Genomic DNA, 21,633 nt, shown 5'->3' on the forward strand with positions numbered 1-21,633 from the left:
CATTGACATTTTGGATTCATTGAGACCCAGAATTCTTGCTGTAGATATTTCATGGTAAATTACATCGAGATATGTAAGAAACCAAACTTTACGGCACATTTTTTCCGGTTGAAACCAGCGTGATGCGATCAGCTTTTTGGCTACTGTGATACCCGATAAAACCAATCTCTTTAGCTGTGGATTCACTGCAAACTCAAAAACATCATTCAATAATAATACCGAGGGGTGTACAGGTATATTCCAAGATACGAGTTTTGATATTTGTTGGGTCACATCTTTCCAGAATGCCTTAACTGGTGAGCAGTCCCAATACATGTGCATAAATGTCCCTTCGTCCCCATTTGCACATTGGGTGCATTTGGAATCTTGTTTAAGCCCCATTCGGCACAGTCTTATAGGAGTCAAGTATGTCCTGTGAATATAGTTAAGATTGATTTGTTGGTGATCCGGGTTCCTTGATGTAAGTCGGACATTTGCCCAGGCTCCTTGCCAATCAAAGTCATTTTCCAGGTCTGGTATATCCCTCCTCCAGACAGTCAAGTTGGAGGGTTTCATACGAGGACGTTAGTAATTGATGATAAAATTCTGAAACAAAACCTCTCGATGTCTCTCTTGCGTAGAAGAATTTGTGGTATCTGTGGTGTTCAATTGGTCTGTCTAATGGAACACCGTGAGACTTCAAACATAGCTCTAACTGTTTGTGAAAAAGCCATGTGGACTTGGTGAGATTACATTTTTTGCGTATTTCTTTATCACTACAAAAACCCTGTTTGTTAAAAACATCCCCTAATGAGTGTATGCCTTGCTCTTCCCATATAGGGAATCTTATAGGTTGTTTTCCAATTAAGAGTGCATTGTTATTGAATAAGGGAGTATGATTGTGCCAATTTTGTGGGTTAGGATTTTTTTTTTGTGATTCACGCCATATCCGGATCGCATGAGTAATTAAGGGGCCAAATTTACGTTCACAGTGCTTGATTGGTAGTTTAGTGTATGCTATGTCCTTCAGTCTATGTGGGGCTACTATGTTTTCTTCTATTTTTCTCCAGGATGCTAATGCTTGGGAGTCAAACCATGTTGTCAATGGACTTAATGTGTACGCCTTAAAATATAGGAAAAAATCTGGAAATGCCATGCCACCATCTGCTTTATTTCTCTGTGCGGTGGATCTTTTTATACGTGGTGGTTTGTTATTCCAAATAAATTTGTATGTGGAGGAGTGTAATCTTTTCCAGAAACCCTCTGGAGGGGGTAACGGTAGCATTGAACTGAAGAAGTTGATTTTAGGTAGTACATCCATCTTAACTATTGATATCCGTGCTTGTACTGTGTTTTTAAGTTTTGCCCATCTATCAAGGTCGTCTTTGATTTTGTTTTGGATTTTTGTGTAGTTGTGCTTCACCGTTTGTCTTATGGTAGGGAATATTTCCACTCCCAAGCATCTGAAATGTTTTACCATCGGTATCTGTCCTGGGAGGGTTGTATCTTTTTTTGCAGGGGTGTTAAGTGGAAGGAAAGCCGACTTCGGCCAATTTATCTTAAATCCAGATAAATCACCAAAGTCCTCAATCAACTTGAGCAGATGAGGCAATGTGGTGTTGGGGTTTTTCATGAACAATATTACATCGTCCGCATATAAACACATTTTTTGTTGTGTGCCCTTGATTACGATTGGTTCTATGGATTGGGATTGTCTTATATATTGTGCTAAAGGCTCTAATGATAGATTGAACAGTCCGGGACTAAGAGGACAACCCTGTCTGGCAGAGCGTGATACCGGAAATATTTGGGAGATGATTGTGCCTGTTGTAATCATGGCCGATGGGTCTTTGTATAATACTTTAATCATATCTATGAATCCTTTTCCTAACCCCATCCTTCCTAGCACTGCCCACAGATACGACCATTCCAGCCTGTCAAAGGCCTTCATAGCATCCAGGGACAGCATCGCCTTAGGTATGGTGTCCTCCTTGTCGGCATCAAGTACGTGCAGTATACGTCTTATGTTCTCAGTGATCAGGCGGCCTCCTATGAAGCCAGTTTGGTCCGGGTGAACTAAAGACGTCATATGCTTTTGTAATCTGATGGCTAATACCTTAGAGTACAGTTTGATATCTGTTCCGAGGAGGCTTAAAGGTCTATAGCTACCGCACTCGTTGGGGTCTTTGTCTTTTTTAAGGAGGACTGTTATGAGTGCAATATTGTCATTTTTATGGAAGTTCCCCTCCTTGACTGAGTATAAGATCATATTTAGTAATAAGGGGCCAATTATGTCCCAACAAGAAAGGTACATTTCTGATGGGAAACCGTCTCTTCCAGGAGCCTTACCACTTTTCATTGCGGTTATGGCCTTCTTGAGTTCCTCTAGTGTGATCGGTGTTTCTAACTGTTTAGCGTCATCCTCTCAAGCTGATTGAGGACTTTGGAGATCTATCGGGATTTAGGATAAATTGGCCGAAGTCGGCCTTCCTCCCACTTAACGCCCCTGCAAAAAGAAATATAACCCTCCCAAAAGAGATACAGATGGTAAAACACTTTAGATGTTTGGGAGTTGAAATATTCCCTACCATAAGCCAAACGGTGAAACACAATTACATAAAAATCCAAAACAAAATCAAAGACGACCTTGTCAGGTGGTCAAAACTTAAAAACTCAGTACAGGCACGGATATCAATAGTTAAGATGGATGTACTACCTAGAATCAACTTATTCAGCTCAATGCTACCGTTACCCCCTCCAAAGGGTTACTGGAAAGAATTACACTCCTCCACATACAAATTTATTTGGAATAACAAACCACCACGTATAAAAAAAATCCACCGCACAGAGAAACAAAGCAGACGGAGGTATGGCATTCCCAGATTTCTACCACTACTTTAAGGCGTACACTTTAAGACCACTAACAACATGGTTTGATCCCCAAGCATCAGTATCCTGGAGAAATTTAGAAGAAAATATAGTAGCTCCACATAGGCTGAAGGGCATAGTATACACCAAATTATCAATTAAGCAATGCGAACGGAAATTTGGCCCCATAATCACTCATGCGATCAGGACATGGCGTGAAAAAAAAAATATATATTCTATCCCACATAAATGGCATAATCATACTCCCTTATTCAATAACAATGCACTCTTGATTGGAAAACAACCTATAAGATTCCCTAGATGGGAAAAGCAAGGCATACACTCATTAGGAGACGTTTTCAACAAACAGGGTTTTTGTAGTTTCAATGAAATACGCAAAAAATTTAATCTCACCAAGTCCACATACTATTATTACGCACAGTTATTGGCATGTTTGAAAGCTCACGGTGTTCCATTAAAGATACCAATTGTACACCACAGATACCACAAATTTTTCTATGAAAGAGAGACATCGAGAGGTTTTGTTTCAGATTTTTATCATCAATTACTAACGGCCTCGTATGAAACCCTCCATCTAGACTCTGTCTGGAGGAGGGATATACCAGACCTGGAGACAGACTTTGACTGGCAAGAGGCCTGGGTAAATGTACGACTTGCATCAAGGAACCCGGACCATCAACAAATCAATCTTAACTACATTCACAGGACATACTTAACTCCTATAAGACTGAACAAAATGGGTCTTAAACAAGACTCCAAATGCTCCCTATGTACAAATGGGGACGAAGGGACATTTATGCATATGTACTAGGACTGCCCACCAGTTAAGATATTTTGGAAAGAAGTGACCCAGCAATTATCAAATCTCTTGGATCTGGATATTAGAGTTGTTCCGATACCGATACCAGTATCGGAAAAGCCGCCGATACTGGCTAAAATGCTGGTATCGGCGAGTACCCTCTAATGCTGCGCTCCGATACCATATGACGTAATTTATCAACAACACTGTGGTCTGTTGAGTAAGCATTATAAAACAAACGTGTGCTTAATCGATTAAAGTGTCAATGCCATTTGTCATTTTAACAGCAGATACTTTCTTAAATGTCATCGTCCCGACAGAGCGGTGTTGACGGGGAGCTCATGGGTTCGCTTGGTGGCTGGTGTTATTAGCATTGAACAGCTAACCGAAAGCTAGCTTTAACATTACCTTGGCTAAAGTTGGGGCTATTCATATAATCCAGCAATAATGGCTGCAGACCTGCAAGCAAAGTACAGCAAGTTGGCAAAGGAGTATTCCAAGTTAAATCACAATGTCACCAGTAACGTTACAGTCTTCTATGGTCTTCCCATATACCGGTAGCTCATGCTAGCTAACGGTAACGTCGTCATTGCACAATTGCACGTCGCGTACACAATTAATGACATGTTGCGGACAGCCATATCGGCGACAATGTTTAGCTTTTAGTGCCAAATGATAAGAGTCTGAGGCGGAGTCTCAAAAGAGAATGTTGAATATTTATTGTGCAAAAATCACAACAGATCCGACTGCTACTGAACGGAGCCTTGTAGACAGACTGAGTAGGGTATATCTGCAGAGCCAGTGGGTAGCGAGTGCAGCAACGTATAATGTCCGTGTGGATCATTGGAGTAGGGTATATCTGCAGTGCTGAAGCCCCATACTCATTGATTAATGATACTAATACAAATCTATACAATCACCTGTTGTTGAATAAATACCATTACTTTCTAGTTATGACTAAAAAACAGTATATATAAAACAGTATTTGTTAAAAAAAAAAAAAAAATTATATTTATAAAAAATTTATATAATATCGTTTTTTTTTTTTTTATGTATGCACTGGTATCGGATAAGTATCGGTATCGGCCGATACCCAAAGCTTAGGTATCGGAATCGGATCGGAAAGGAAAAAATGGTATCGGAACATCTCTACTGGATATACCTGTACACCCCTCTGTATTACTGCTGAATGATGTCTTTGAACATGCAGTACCTCCACAGCTAAAGAGATTGGTTTTATCCGGTATCACAGTGGCTAAAAAGCTGATAGCATCACGATGGTTTCAACCGGAAAAAATTTGCCGGAAGGTCTGGACTCTTACATATCTCGATGTGATTTATCAAGAAATATCTACAGCAAGAATTTTGGGTTCAATGAATCCAAAATGACTATGTGGTTAGAAGTGGTGGAGAGAATAAAAGCTAGCATATAATGGTAGTGTCTGGTTAGGAACAAGTTATAATGGTTGGATTATCCAATGGGGGGTCCGGGAGGGGGGGGTACGAGCTAGAGCATAGGTGTCAAACTCATGGCCCGCGGGCCAAATGCGGCCCGCCACGTCATTTGATGTGGCCCCCCAAGAGCTCTGGTATATATATATATATTTTTTTTTAACATTAATCTTGGGTTAAGAAATAGCGGCGTTAAAATAATTGTGGGTTAATGCGTTAATAAAGCTTTGACAGCCTTAGTTATTACACATTCTTACACATACATGTGTGTTGAACATCTGAGGTATTGATGAAGTAACAAAGGAAAAAAGCCAAAAGCACTTACTCCTCAGACATTCTTTGACAATTTTACAGCCCAAAATACAAAAAAGATCCAGGCGGAATAGGTAACAAAGGGTTGAAGAAATATTGTCTGAACTGTCAGATGCAAGCTGGCTGTGTGACATAACCGAGCATCTCGCTCAATTGAATAAGAAGCTGTAGGGACGCAAACAAGTCCCACCCAAAACTTGACCAATATAGTTGTGAACTGAGACAACCCTTATTTTGTTATTTTTGAGTACAGTTACAGTTGTGTTTTCATGCAGACACATAATAGCAATTTCATTACGAATTGAAAATGGGGGACCCTGATGTAAACAAGTCGAAAGTCTTTCTCTGGTCTGCATCCCCTTAACAATTGTGTGTATTGAGCTGTACTGTACTGTACCCATTCTGCAATCTGTTAATTAAAGTTAATTAAACTATCTTCCATTAGTTGGATGTATGGCCTCTGCAAGGTTGTGTGCAGCCATTTGTTTTTGTAACATCTGCTACATCTGTCCCACGCGTTCTTTGCAGCTCACAGTTGTTAGTTCTGCCCCTCTTGACTGTGACAAAAAGGTTTTGAACAAACGTAATGTCATAGCTTGTATTTGATGATATTCTTCTTTGTTATTTACTTGAATGGTTTGATCATTGATTGATGGAGTAATATGGGGTTCTGATAAACTAAAATTATTTGTTAAAATAACATAAGCTAACATATATTTTTACATCTATGCAAATGCATATGCAATATGTATAACTTGAATAAGTAATAAATACAGAAACAACATGTTTAACAATATGTAAATGAGTAGCTACATTTATTTTAAATTACATTAACATTTATACGGTCTTTGGCCCTTTGAGGGCAACCATAATGCTGATGTGGCCCTCTGTGAAAATGAGTTTGACACCCCTGAGCTAGAGCATATGTGTGTAGGTTTTTAGATAACAGGTATTAGGGGTATATCCTGTATAAGACATTTGACTAAATGGTAATTTCATTGGATATGCACTGTAATTAATGCTTGTATATCTTATTGTGTGTTGTCATGTTTGTTTATATGTTTGTTTAAAAAAAAAAAAAAAAAATGTTTGTGTATGCTAGAATATTCCAGTAAATGCCGTTTTATCACGGAATCTATATATTTTCCTTGAAAACAAGGGCTTTTCAAAATGCTATAAAACGAAAATGAACCGATAAAAAAACAATCCGTTTCGACAATGTTGACTGCAAACAAGTCATTGATAAACGACAGGCAGATTAGACACATAGCCATACCGTATTTCCTCTGATAGTGACCCGGGCTTGTATTTGTTTCAACTGTAGCGGGTACCAGGCTTTTATTAGGAGGAGGCATGTATAAGAGAGAGGCCTATATTTCTAATTTTCAAACGGATCATAATGAATAAATCAACATTTTGTGTCAGTTTGAACCCAGTAAAATGTACTGGGTTCATTGATTGAAACCAAGTACTGTATGAAATAGTAAACAGTGCAATTACAGGTGGTCACTGGTCATTTCAACGTTTTCAAAGTGAAATCAAGTAACTTTACCTTAGCAGCTCCGGGTACTGTAGGTAGCAACGTTAGCTCTCATAACGTTAGCCAGTTAGCAGCTCCGGGTACTGTAGGTAGCAACGTTAGCTCATAACGTTAGCCACTTAGCAGCTCCGGGTACTGTAGGTAGCAACGTTAGCTCTCATAACGTTAGCCAGTTAGCAGCTCCGCGTACTGTAGGTAGCAACGTTAGCTCTCATAACGTTAGCCAGTTAGCAGCTCCGGGTACTGTAGGTAGCAACGTTAGCTCTCATAACGTTAGCCAGTTAGCAGCTCCGGGTCATTCGTCTCTGTTTAGTACCGGTAGCCATGCTTGCTCTGTTGTTGTTGTGTTACGTGCTGCGCGCGACCCGTGTTCCATACGGAAGTAAGGAGAGGTACGCGTATATTAGTAACCCGGTTTGTATTGGGAGGTCGGCTTATAATTGCTTAGCTCAACAGCGCACCCGGACATTAATAGAGAGTCGTTTTTTAATTGAATACAGGTCACTATTAGAGGAAATACGGTAATTTAGGAGAGAGATTATGCGTTCACAATGCTATCATTGAAGTGGGTGCTGGCATTCAACAGGGTTTCCAATGTTAAATGGCTGGCACTCAAACTGTTAAATGCCTCGCGTGAGCCATTTAGCAACATAGCATTTATTTTTCAGCAAGAAACAAAGTGCAATAAACAAAAAAGGATACATTCACTGTGTTCTGCCTCATTTGTTGATGAAACAAAACCAACATCAACCACCAAGAGCGGAGAGTTTAGTCTCACAAAAAGATAGCCGATGTTGGTAGCTACATGCTAATGTGATTGGCATATCCCATTTATATAGTTAGCATTGAGGCTATCGTACATTAACGTAGTAGTAACGTTAATGGATTTAACAGATTGCAGAATGGGTACAATACAATACGGCTCAATACAAACAATTGTTAAGGGGATGCAGACTGTTGTAGTTTGGAATGATCTAATTAATTATGGTGAAATTAAAAGCAAGTACAAAATCAATCTCTGACTGTCTGGGAGGATGGAGTCAAATGGTTATCCATCTGCTCCGTTATAAAGCACATGAATAAGGAATCTGAGAAGGATGCAGCTGATATCCTGTATAGCCTCCCCATATGGCCGGTTGGTGTCGGGAGACAGCAAATTATATTAATTATGCCAAAACGGCGTTGCCCTTTAACACTATGGTCGCCAAAAACGCCTTACCACGTCATTCCCCGCCATGCTCATTCTGCCAAAGACGCAGACGTCTTTGATATCAATATCATATTTCTCCCCCGGAGACTTGAGATCTACTGTTGATCCCCTCTCAACTCTCCAACGGTTCAAGAGCGCCATCTGGTGGCCGATCGGCGGATTGCCCAAACCGGAAACAGGAAACGGAAGCTGGTGCTCATTCCAATTCGGTCCGATCACTCGCTAATAGGGGTGGGAATCACCAGTTTCATCATGATACGATACGATATCGATTCTTTGGACAACGATACGATATTTGCCGATATCACAAAATCTCTCACGATACAATACGATACGATTAGATTCAGGTGCCTGCGATCGATATGAGATGATATCATATGCCCATTTAACACAATCAGTTATGAGACTCGCCACAGGATTTTCAAAATAAGAGTATCGATATGAATCGATCTTATTACATCGCATCGATCCGATTCGATCGTTGATAATTACATCGATGTATCGATCTGGATCGATGTATCGTCCCACCCCTACTCGCTAATAGTCCCAGGACTCGAGCTAGACACAATGGATAGCAATCCGTTACCAATAACTCGATAAACAACATGATTTATATACTATTATACAACCTGGAGATGGATCGCATATTTCTACATCCCATAATAGGAATATTTCTGCTCCACGCTCATCGCCCAACGCTATGAGCAAAGCTACGGTAAGTTTCAGCGTTATTTTTTAACGTGTTCGATACAAACTGCTCTAATGATCATATCACCCACACTAGATGAATCATCTAACGTTGGCCACGGAATTATAAACGACCCCCCCCCCCCCCCCATCCGGTCAACATCAGATGATAAGCAGTAACTTCTAGAAGCACGTCCATTTGAAATTTTTTATCTCGCGCAGATTGCTATCAAACTGTATTTGATCATCAATATAATGCATTTAGGGCTATAAATCACGTTCTGGAGAATGCTGCAGAAAACGATAAAAACATACTTATACTTTAGACCGTATTTTAGTATGAATATGTGAATGACAAAGTATAACGTTGCTACACCCTGAACAATAGATACTTGACGTTGAATGGGCCATAGTAATGTCAATTTAGCAATACAATTTAAAAAGTTATAGCCCTGCCAAGAAGGGGAACTTCTCCATAGACAAATAGAGCTGGCGTGGGATGGTTTATTGTGAATATAAGCCTGGCGACCAAAGTGTTAACTTGGACATGCAAACGAAATAATTCGAAAATGAAACGTTGTAAGTGTAACCATGGCCTTAGGCGTTTAATTTCTCCAACCTGCACTAGAACTGAGCGGGATGGACGTGGAACCAACCCTGCCGCTACTGCTGTAAAACCATTACAGAGGAGACACTGAACTGTCTATAGTTACTCTCTATAAGAGGCCACTCCCTCTTTGGTGATGATGAGTCAGCTGATTGGTCACAAGGTCCACCAAGAATTGTATTAGTGTCTTTTATGCTGCTTCTTTTTTCCATGCTGCATGAGTTATTTTTGGGACACAGATAAGTTAATCTCTCTGGCATCACCATGATGTTTAAACAGGACCTTCTTCATAAGATAAGTTCATCTCTCCGACATCACCATGATGTTTAAACAGGGCCTTCTTCATAAAATAACTTCATCTCTCCGACATCACCATGATGTTTAAACAGGACCTTCTTCATAAGATAAGCTCATCTCTCCGACATCACCATGATGTTTAAACAGGGCCTTCTTCGTAAGATAAGCTCATCTCTCTGACATCACCATGTAGGGTCTTCTTCATAAGATAAGCTCATCTCTCTGACGTCACCATGATATATTTAAAGAGGGCCTTCTCATGATTGTATTCATTTGCTGAAGGACAGTCATGTGGGAAAGTCAATTTCTGTGGAGTATTTGTTGATTAAATGGAGTATGATTAGTCGGCAAAAAAAAATTTATTAGTCAACTACTCTTGTCTATGTCTTTAGTCTAGGACAACCCTGGTCTTGAGGCTAATTTTAAGCTGAGACGAGGTGTTTCATTTCCTTATTCTGTATTTTGCGATTTTGCACCAAGAGCAGAGTTCTAAGCGTTTGTTATTTGGGCTAAACCCTCAAGGCTAAACCCTCAAGGCCCTCGACCTAGCATACTGTGCGGCAAAGGGAACTGCTCCCGCCTACCTCCGGTCAATGGTCTCTAACTACACACCCTCAAGACCCCTACGCTCTGCATCTTCTGGCCGCCTCAGACCTACTCCTATCCAAGCTCCGGGAGGGTCATCAAAGAGAAGTCGCCTATTCTCAATCCTTGCCCCACAATGGTGGAATGAACTACCCACCCCAGTTAGGACAGCCGAAACACGTCCAATCTTTCGCCGTCGACTAAAGACGCACTTCTTCAACCATTATCTGAATTAAAAATAAAATAAAATAAAATCTAACCCTAACTAACCATACTGTCATGCACTTGTCCTAATAAACTAACCTACACTGTAGCACTCAACACTTTGATGAACATTGTTACTCAGCTGATAGAGTTGTGCCCTTCCTGATGGCTTGTCGTACAGAACTTGTAAGTCGCTTTGGATAAAAGCGTCAGCTAAATGACTAAATGTAAATGTAAATGTAAATGTAAACCATTCAGAGGTCTAATGGCCCCTTTCCACCGAAAGCAGCCAACTCTAGCAGCGTGGCCTAAAATATTGTCGGATACATACAGTATTCGAGTGGACCGCTTAGGTGGAAAATGCGCTCATGACCAAGCCCCATGGTTGAAAGCTGTGAGCTGACACTGAGGACCACCCACCTTGCAGTGCGTCTCTCCAATCAGTGTTTCTGTGGTAGGCAGCTTGTTTGAAAAAATATGTATATTTATTTCCTTTAACATTTACATTTAGCGACTTAGAATCTCTGTACAATAAGTCAGCAGGAAGGTTACAACTCTGGCAGCTGAGGTTAAGTAACATTGTTTGTCGAACTTGAGTGCTACAGACTTGAGTGCCTAGTAGTATAGACATATTAGCACAGTAGGTAGTCATATAGGCAAGGTAGATTACTTAGTAGCAAAGTGCATAATAGTAAAACTAAAAGACTGTTTTTTCTTCAGATAATAATCTAGTTCATGGAAGAAAAGGCTGATAACAGCTGTTTCTGGGTTTCCCAACCTTTACAATGCATCTCTACTTTTGTACAGGGACAACTTTCAGAGAACAGAAACAGATTGTGAGATATTGCTGACATTGTTGGAGTTGAAGATAATATGATGGATCATTATTAATCCCTGTGGGGAAATGCTGGTGTTGTAGAACAGGAGAGGGAGAGGGGGGGTTATTTTTTGCCTTTCTGTCTTTATCTGCCAATGTAGTTGGTATGCCAATTCCCTTCCTGGTCATTGTGTGCATTGCCCCACTGTCGGTCTGGGGAGGATGTAGACAATCGCATGCCTCCTCCGATACCTGTGGAGTCGCCAGCCGCTTCTTTTCACCTGACTGCAAGGAGTTTTACTGGGAGAACATAACACGTGCAGAGGTTTGCGCTATTTTCCCCAGACCCCCTCCCTGTTTATGATATTGACATATTTGGTATACTTGCCAATGTCGATAAAGGAAAAAAACAACTACAACATTTAATTGGCCATGACCATAGAAGGATGTGGGAGTATGACATATCTATCCAACTGAACCTACCTACATTAATACAGTGAACGCCCATCAAGCAGCCAGGTGGACTGCTCCGTCACGTCTCCTTGCATGTTTGCTGGAGTTGGTGAGAATGGTCTGTAAGCGTTTGTTATTTGGGCTGAACCATTCAGAGGTCTAAGCGTTTGTTATTTGGGCTGAACCATTCAGAGGTCTAAGCGTTTGTTATTTGGGCCGGGGTTCATGTAACAACTTGGTATTCGCTAAGCGCACTTATGGTTGAAAACGAATGTTTACCTCAGTTGTTTTCCCCCAGAATGCAAACTAACTGGAAACGGAAAGCAAAAATACACTGAAATTGATTAGAGAGAACAGAATACTGTAGCCTATACTGTATACTGCAAGCATGAATTTACTTTTTACCAACGGCTCATTAAATGTTAAAAACATTCCCATATTGGCTTTGACCTCATAATTGCAGCTTTTGGCTATAGTACTATTTGTTGTGTGTGTTTGTTTTTGTGGGTTACAAATGTAAATGTTTTTGTGTTTTTCCATCCACCAAAATACCTCCAAAATAGACCTATGACACAAAACAAACGGAATGCTCTAAGATGGGCCTGTGGGACAAGGTCGATAGTAAGGGCTTAGGCAGGCACGTCACAGTGTGTGGGATGCTAGTCTCGCATTGCCAGATGTACTGTGTTTTAGCACTACGCCAGTGCAGGTGAGGAGAACCCTCTGGCAGATGCCATTATCATTGCGCACCAGGGGGGAAATAACCTTTCTGGGTTGTTTGTATTTCTCAAACCATCACAATTGTCTAGGGAGGTGCTAAGCTTTTTAACACATTGGGTGCCCCGCCCCTTCCGGGAAGTGCATCTGGCCTTGCCGCCCATTAACCCCATGTAAGCGCTCACATTGTTTGTAGAGATAAACCTATATTTTATATTATAGAGAGATGCAAAAAACAGATAATTTTTTCATCCGTACATTTCCGTTTTATACCGTTTTGAATATGAATATAGTTTGGGTGATTCTTAGTAATCCCAGGAAAAAGACGCGATAATAGCGTTGTAGTGGAATCCAGTTATCACGTTGCCATTTTTCGCCTGATTATCGAATCTTCCTGAAAGCAACGCTAGATTATCGTTATTATCCTTCCTTATGCACCCATGAAATGTGGTTTAGAGTGGCGCGCCCGCTCCCCCCCCCCCCCCCCACCGCCACCAACGGTAAAAAGCACAACACATTCCACACAGATAGCTTCGATCGCGGGAGAAATAAATATCAGATCAACGCAAGATTGGATATATAGTGTTCTTACCTTGTCTCTGATTTAATGCGGGAGTCCGTGCCACCTTATTTGGCATTGCATATGAACGAGGGGTGGGGCAGCCTCGTTGATGTATGATGGTGACTGCTTGGCTCGCCGGAGTATTTAAACCCCCCCCACGCCGCAGCTCGGCCCAGATAACAAACCACATAGTTTCTAATGGAGTGCAGTAGCTGCCACAAGGCGGTAGGTGGCGGTATTGACCGTCTACAATCTCAGACACACTCAGAACACACTATGCACAAGGTGCCTCGATAAATTATGAATGGCAATAGCGAATAAAATAAATAGTGAGAAAAACGTAGATCTACGTTTGCGCCACTCAACCATCGGGCCACAGAAAGGTAGCTCTACGTGAACGGCACCCAAAGTGTTAAAGTAAATTAAAAAAGGTAAGCTGGAGGGGAGGATAAAGGCTTATACTGTCTGTGTTAAGTTTTGATGGTATTTTATTTAGTATTACAATACAAGTTACTATGTGATATGATCTACTGTATTTCATTATCTTGTATTACATTTTTCATGGTGCTGTTTCATTCAATATATTTTATTTTAATACTGCTGCAAGGAACACTTATTTGACTTACATAAAAATATACAGTATATATATTTATTTAACAACATGTATATGTCGTGGACGACCGTATAGTATAGTAAAAATCCATATTTTTAAATGGATCCATGACGGTATACCTTCATATTCAGTATGCCTTCATATTCAGTAGGGATGGGTACCGAATCAGGTACTTTTAAGCGTACCGACCGAATCACGTCCGAGTACCGATTCATGTGAGATCCGCCGGTGCTACATTAAAAAAAAATTTAAAAAGGTCAGATGACGTCAACGTTTCGTTTACCGCAAAACGAAACCTATGAAGTGTGCCGCACGTTCACGTCAACGTTCACACGCACAATACACACTTACCGATGATTTGACTTGATTCAACAACAAAGCAGTCGGGGCTAGGGCTGGGCGATATGGAAAAAAATCATATCGCGATAACGATATGATAATTTTATTTTATTTCTCGATATCGATAATTATCGAATTGTTATAAGTATAAAAAAGAAAAAAAATCTTTTTTTTTTCTTTTTTTAACAACAGATGTATGTTTATTTTGCAGCAATTCTTTGTCATTGCCGCCATCTTTAGTGTTACATCCCCTCACACTCCAGTTCTCAGGCTGCAGCTGGTTTAAAAGCTAAAGTAAACCGGCTTCTCTGCTGGCTGTGGCTCCAGAGGAGTTGAACAGTTCTGGCTCTGCTAGTTTATTTTCGATCTTTTGACGTTTTTTTGGTGGACAAACCACCGCACATGTGCACTGTGACTCGTGACTGGAGTCTAGTTCTGCTAGCACACATAGCCTACTGTGTACAGACGGTTTCAAACTGTATTTTAAATTAGAAAGCAAACAAAATAAATGGACAAGAGAAAAATAAATCTGAATTTGGTCAGTATTGTCATTTGGACAAGCAAAGCCATTACTTTAAGTTGCAGGCAAGAAAGACAAGTCTGTCCACTGTCTCTGGTTTTAAAACTGCCCTGTTGCAGGTAAAAAAAGAAAAAAGTACAAAAAAAAAAGAAAAAAAAATCGTTTTTTTTTAAATTTCGATATTCGATATCGATTATTAAAATATATCGCGATATTTATCGTTATATCGCCCAGCCCTAGTCGGGGCAATGGAAAACGGTCGCAAGTGTTGTTACATTTTACAAAGCTAGATGCAGACAACGCTCGCTGCAATATTATATATATATATTTTTACAACTGAGGTAGGTAGATGACATTTTTAGAGACTAAAATACTGAAAAAAGGTACCGTTGGGTACCGGTATCGATTCACAGGTACCGGTATCGGTTCAAATGTGAAAGGTACCCAACCCTAATATTCAGTATACCTTCCAGCCCTAGATTGACTCTACAACTGCAAATACATGGTCTGTTAAATCTTTTAAATTTAAAAACAGACTTCCATGGTTCTTTGTCTGAAGGGTTCAATTGTCCTTCGCTGACCTGAGATCTGTACCTCTTCTCCTCTCTCCATCCCCAGGCGGAACCTTACCAAGCTGTCTCTGATCTTCAGCCACATGCTGGCCGAGCTTAAGGCCATCTTCCCCAATGGACTGTTCCAAGGCGACAACTTCAGGATCACCAAGGCAGACGCTGCTGAGTTCTGGAGGAAATCCTTTGGGGACAAGTGAGTTTCTGCCGCTAAGTTAATCCTTAAACCAGGGGTTCCCAGGGGTTAAACCAGGCGTTAAACCAGATTCAGATTCAGACAACTTTATTATTATTATTTTTTTTTACTCAAATTTTTATTATCAGTTTCTTGATTTACAAACAAACATCCACGTACAACATTACAATTGGCGGTCAAAATGATAAGAGACAGTACAATACAATTCGACAGATAAGAACTAAAATATATAGCTGATAGTAGAAAATAATATCAAAGTCAAATGAAGAGTTGACCTAAAATGAATTAAAGGGAAAAAGAAAAAAAAAGATATAAAAGAATAAAGTGACATGGGTTCTTTGGTACCTTCATAGTTCATTTCGATTTCTATTTCTCTTGTCTCCTTTTCACTCTCCTGTGTTGTCGTTTCTTTTCTCCCTATACTCTTCCCACTTCTCCCATTTTGACTCAAACTTCTCATCTTGTAGCCTCAGCCTATGTGTGATTCTCTCTATTTCCTGTATCCCCCCTACTATCTCTGTCCATTGTTCTTTCGTTGGTGCTTCTACTCTATACCACATTTTCGTCAATGCTTTCTTGGCTGCTACTAATAATATCTTAAAGGGGAACTATTTTACTATTTCTTTCACTATTTGGGCACTTTTACACAATTCCTGTGAGTCTATGGAACACCTCTGTAATATATATATTTTTTTTATTCATTGTTTTGTATTTCTAATCAAGTCCTCAAATACAGCATTTTTCTACCTCAAGATCTCGAGCTGTTTTGAGCCTGGGCTCCAACCACTGTGGCCACTTCGCGGCATCTGGGACATTAACATGCAGCAGTGTCTTTATGACATCACATATAGGGCACATTTTCAAACGACTCAGTTCAGTGAGGGTGAATATTGTGAGAGGAGAATTGGAAGAATGCGCCAATATGAGAATTTTGAGACATGGATCATATTAATATAAGTTCACATAGCTAGGAAACAATGCTAAACACTCAAAAAGGCCATTTATAAGATAGTTCCCCTTTAATCAAGTATTTGTCTTCCCCCTGAATTCCTTCCTGTGTTAAGTTCCCTAAATACAATACTTGGCCTGTCTGGGGTATTTCATATCCTACTATTTCATTTATTATCTCTCCTATCTCTTCCCAATAGTTCTTTATTATCTGACATCCCCAGAATATGTGTGTGGTTTGCTATTTCCTGTCCACATTTTCTCCAGCATGGTTTCTGTGTTCAGACAACTTTATTGATCCCACGTGGGGCAATTCATATGGTAGCTTTGCACAAGTAACAAAAACATCTCAACGACAACACAGCAACAACAACATTCCATGCTATACACAGTCCAGTAAAAGTAAGTAAAAAACAGACAACTAGGTGTAAAAGGCTACTTAAAGTGACTACTGTCTGTGTTTAAAAGTGTGATAGCCGGCGGCTAAGTGGCGCAGTGGGCAAGGCGCTCGCCACTAACGCAGGATATGCTGGGTTCGAGCCCAGCTCTCGGCGTTGCTTCCGGCTTGGCTGGTCGTTCATACTAATACAATTGGCAGTATTAGGGGGTGGGAAAGCCGGTGGGTCGGGATCGGACGTTGTGGACAGCGACTCCTACAGGTCGGTTGGTGCGCCTGTACAGCAGAATCAGGAAGTATCGGGGGCAGCGTGAGCCTCCCACGCGTTACTCCTCGCCACTGAGAGATTGCGCTGTGCAGGTGAAAAGATGCGACGGCTGCCTCCTCGTGTACCGGAGGGGACACGTGATGCAAGGCTTCGTCCACATTGCAGCCGACCAGTGGGAGGCATGGTCTAGCAACGTTCGAGACAGGGGAGGGAAGAATTGGATAATACGAAATTGGGATGGGAGAAAAATAGAAATTTGGGGAGAAAAAGTAGATAAAAAAGAAAGTGTGATAGCCGAGGGGACAAAAGATTTAGCGTAACGGTTGGTCCTACTCAACGGAACGTCATAATGGCAGCCAGAAGGCAACAGCGAAAACCACTGAGACAGAGCATGGAGAGGTTGATTTCTGATGCTCGTCCCCTTCTTGACCACCTGGTCCGTCCAGAGAGAACATAGGTCTCTTTGTTTGACTCCAACAATATTCTGTAGGCTGTTCTTAATTGTTGTTGTTTAATAGATAGGCCACTGAACCAGCAGATAAAAGAAAACGTTAAGAGGCTTTCAATAAAAGAACCATAAAAAGTGCTCAGGATCTTCACACTAACTTTAAGAGTTCAACTTTCTCAACAAGTAGATCCTCTGCTGACCTTTTTTGACAATGGAATCATATTTAAGTTGAACTTGAGTTTACAATCAAACACAGTTCCCAGATATTTGTAGGATTCAACAATCTGGACATCCTCGTCATGAATTACACTGGCTTGATTATCGGAGTTGTGTCTGAAGTCAATTATCATGTCATTATTGAGGTCCAAGTAATTCTCATCACACCATTTTACAAAGTCGTGAAGTACAGGTCCATGATCCGTCTCGGAGCGCTGCAGTAGGGATACAAGGACAGTGTCATCTGAAAACTTAACCAGATGCCTGTGGTCGTGAAGCGATCTGCAGCTGTCCGTATACATAATAAATAAGAGGGGAGATAACACGCAACCTTGGGGGGAGCCAGTGTTAGAAATAGACATGTTGGACATCTGTCCATTGACAAAAACCTGCTGGACCCTCTCAGTGAGGAAATTTAGAATCGGCATGAGAAGCTGGTGTGGGAGTTTAAAATAAGAGTCAAGCCTCTCAATTAACACTTTGATCGCCGGGGTTAAATTCATAATTTACCATCCCTCGCCAGCCCTATTTAACATGGAGAAGTTCCCCTTCTTTGCAGGGCTATAACTTTTTTAATTGTATTGCTAAATTGACATTACCATGGCCCATTCAAAGTCCTATATCTATTGTTCAGGGTGTAGCAACGTTATACTTTTTCATTCACATATTCATACTAAAATACGGTCTAAAGTATAAGTATGTTTTTATCGTTTTCTGCAGCTTTCTCCAGAACGTGATTTATAGCCCTAAATGCATTATATTGATGATTGTAAACAGTTTGATAGCAATCGGCGCGAGATAAAAAATTTCAACTGCACGTACTTCTAGAAGTTACTACGTATGATCTGATGTTGACCGGATGGGCGGGGGGTCGTTTATAATTCCGTGGGCAACGTTATATCATTCATCTAGTGTGGGTGATATGATCATTAGAGCAGTTAGTATAGAAGACATTAAAAAATAACGCTGAAACTCACCGTAGCTTCCTCTCGCCATTGGGAGATGAGCGTGGAACAGAATTTTTTCTATTATGGGATGTAGAAATACCCTATCCATTTCCAGGTTGTATAATAGTATATACGTCCAAATCATGTTGTTTATCGAGTTATTGGCAACGGATCGCTATCCATTGTGTCGAGATCGAGTCCCGGGACCTATAGCGAGTGATCGGACCAAATTGAAATGAGCACCAGCTTCCACTTCCTGTTTCTTCCCTGGGCGATCAGGCCGATCGGCCACCAGATGGCGCTCTTGAACCGTTAGAGTTGATAGGGGCTCACCAGTACATCTCATGTCTCCGGGGGAGAAATATGATTTCGATCACAGATTTTTGAAATATTGATATCAAAGACGCTGTCCAGCGTCAACGGCAGAATGAGCATGGCGGGGAATGACGTGTTCCAGCGTCAACGGCGATTAAAGGGTTAAAATGTGGGGCTGCATTTTGTTAAAAGCAGAAGAGAAATCTGCAAATAATAAAAGTCTTGCATGAGCTCTAGGGGTGGGAATCACCAGTTTCATCACGATACGATATCGATTCTTTGGACAACGATGCGATATTTGCCGATATTACAAAATCTGCCACGATACGATCTATTGTTTTTATACAAATAGACCTCCTGTTCACTGTAAAGTGCCACGTTTTGATATATTGAGCTTTAAACTTTAAGTTCCATTTTTTGGAACACACAACCTAAAACCCCTCCCCACCTCCCTCTCACGAACCGTTCCTACAATTGTTTTATGTTGCATGATGATCATGTATACATTTATTATGTATTATATTTTGTATGTTAAAATATCAACATTATCTGTCCATCCTCAGTAAATACTATCAATATAATATACTCCTCTGTCTTCATCTGGTCTTTCCAAAGACGTGAATGCGCGCACACACACTAGGCTTGGGCGGTATAATTTTCTTCATACCTTTATACCTTTCTGACACCACACCCCGGTATACGGTATATGACGGTATGACTTTCATCAGCGGGGGGGTAGCGGAGCTAAGTTAACAATATACTCGTTATCACTAAAGATTTTCCGGGAGTAAATACTTGATATCTTAGTCATATTGCAAGACGTTATAATGAAAAGGTCTCGTTATCTTTGTTTCTACATAAGCAAGCACACGTTTGACATTAGGGCCGTTCTTTCAACCTAAACGTGCATTTTCTTCAACCTCGAACCTAAATTCCTTAGCGACTGCACAGCGCGCACATGCGAGACACATAGATATGAAACGACATGGAGCTATACATTTTTTTTATAAATGAAAGAAAGAAAGAAAACATTTTGCCATGTATTACATTTCTGGTATAGAGTTGCTATAATAACATTACAGTGAAACCTAACTGATTAGCCTAAACCAGGGGTAGGCAACCCTAGGCACGCGTGCCTGCATAGGCACGCGGGGGCATTTGCATAGGCACAGGGGGCAGCAGCAAAAAAAGCTAAAAAAAGATATAATTTTTTTTTTTGCTCTGAAATATTATAGTGAAATATTTTGCACTGTTGTCGCATTTATCTTGTTGAAATCCTCCCACAGGTTCTTTTTACTACCACATATTTAATTGAGACCCTTTATTTGTTTATTATTTCAATTTAGCTGGAAATACATTGCTACATCATTCAGTAACATTTGCAGAGCCTTATAACAAAAACATTATTACGGTCACCATTGTGACCAGTGGGATTAATCAACACATTTTATTATTTATTTTTCTATTTCATTGAACATTGCACATGTTAAAAGCCATTTTTCTACTCAAAATGTGCGTATTACCAAGTCAACTTGTGTTCTTAAAACAATGACAATAATAAACATAGTGTTACAAAGGGTCAGATTAAACCGAATATATATATTTATTACTTGAGATACCCTGTATAATATTTGTATATCGTCTGATATCCCTTGTATATTCTTTGTATATATACACGGAATATCCCTTTACCTAGGTACAAGCCAGACCATAATATTCGTTCTCCTATTGGACAGCGACCCCTAGGCGCCAACGGCCATACCCCCAATGGCAAGTTCAAAGCCACCGCCAAGGCATGTCTCAACATGTCCAGGTTTGCGCAGTAATACGAGACAGAACTGAGGTTGGCACTAGATTATTCACCTTACGTATAAATACGTCGCAGGTGGATACAGCAGTAGTCTTATCCTAAAAGTTGAAGCCTTCACCACGATACAACGTGCCGTGAAGTGGGCCTCTTTGCCCCTGAATAGAGCCTTGAGAACCGCATGCGAATAGATAGCTAAAGTGTCAGAGTTTAACGCTGTATCGTCGAGTTCGACTTATTCTATTGTGAAGTAATAGTCTATTATTTATAGTGTATCGTGCGGCTACCGTTCTCCGTGACCATCATTACCACCGGTTCGTCGTACCTCTAGCTAGTGCACTTATCCAGGCTGGGCGGCCTAAACTCGCGCCACCACCCGAGGAGTCCTAGACGAGAACCGTTGGATATGTACACCGGAGAACCTACACCGGCGAATGCAGAGCCTTTTCCGGCTGGATTATATTGCTTTGGTACTGTGGCTGCTGGAGCAGAGAACCGTCTACCCCACTGCTGTGTGGGATCTACCCTGTGAGGAGCACCATCGAGCCCGCCTCTAGGACCACAGAGGCTGGCTAGCTTTCATCCATGCTGTCGTGCATACTGGAGTATAGCTGTTGCTTTGTCTACGGACCAAGGGAGTATTGCACTGGCTCCTGTATCTGGAGCCTCGTTATTCCGCGTTGATCCAGACTTTGCTCCCGAACATTCCTCTACCCTGCCGGCTTACAACCGGAGGGAACCCCCTAGTGTCTCCAGCTGACTACGAGTGTACCTTATGTAATTCTTATGCTACAGGTGGCGTCAGTTATACCCATCTTACTATTCTCATGGACTTACGCTCTTGACCTACTTTAAGTGTTCTTCGCCTTACAAGCGCAATCATAATTCTCAATCTGTAACCTACCGTTGCTGCTCTAATAATAAATACCTCTAACTAGAA

At 40.8% G+C, this 21,633-nt stretch overlaps 1 protein-coding gene across 1 annotated transcript in view; it reads left to right on the forward strand.

Moving 5' to 3' along the window:
* Positions 1–21,633, forward strand: part of LOC311233310 (E3 ubiquitin-protein ligase CBL-like) — a 127,851-nt gene that overhangs the window by 39,738 nt on the left and 66,480 nt on the right. Inside the window, exon 3 of the mRNA XM_084320260.1 lies at positions 15,201–15,347. Within this exon, the coding sequence (XP_084176386.1) occupies positions 15,201–15,347 (147 nt within the window). The remainder of the gene's footprint in view (positions 1–15,200; positions 15,348–21,633) is intronic.

This window comes from Notolepis coatsorum, assembly GCF_963971535.1.
Source record: "Notolepis coatsorum genome assembly, chromosome: 8".
In the NCBI taxonomy this organism is placed as follows: Eukaryota; Metazoa; Chordata; class Actinopteri; order Aulopiformes; family Paralepididae; genus Notolepis; species Notolepis coatsorum.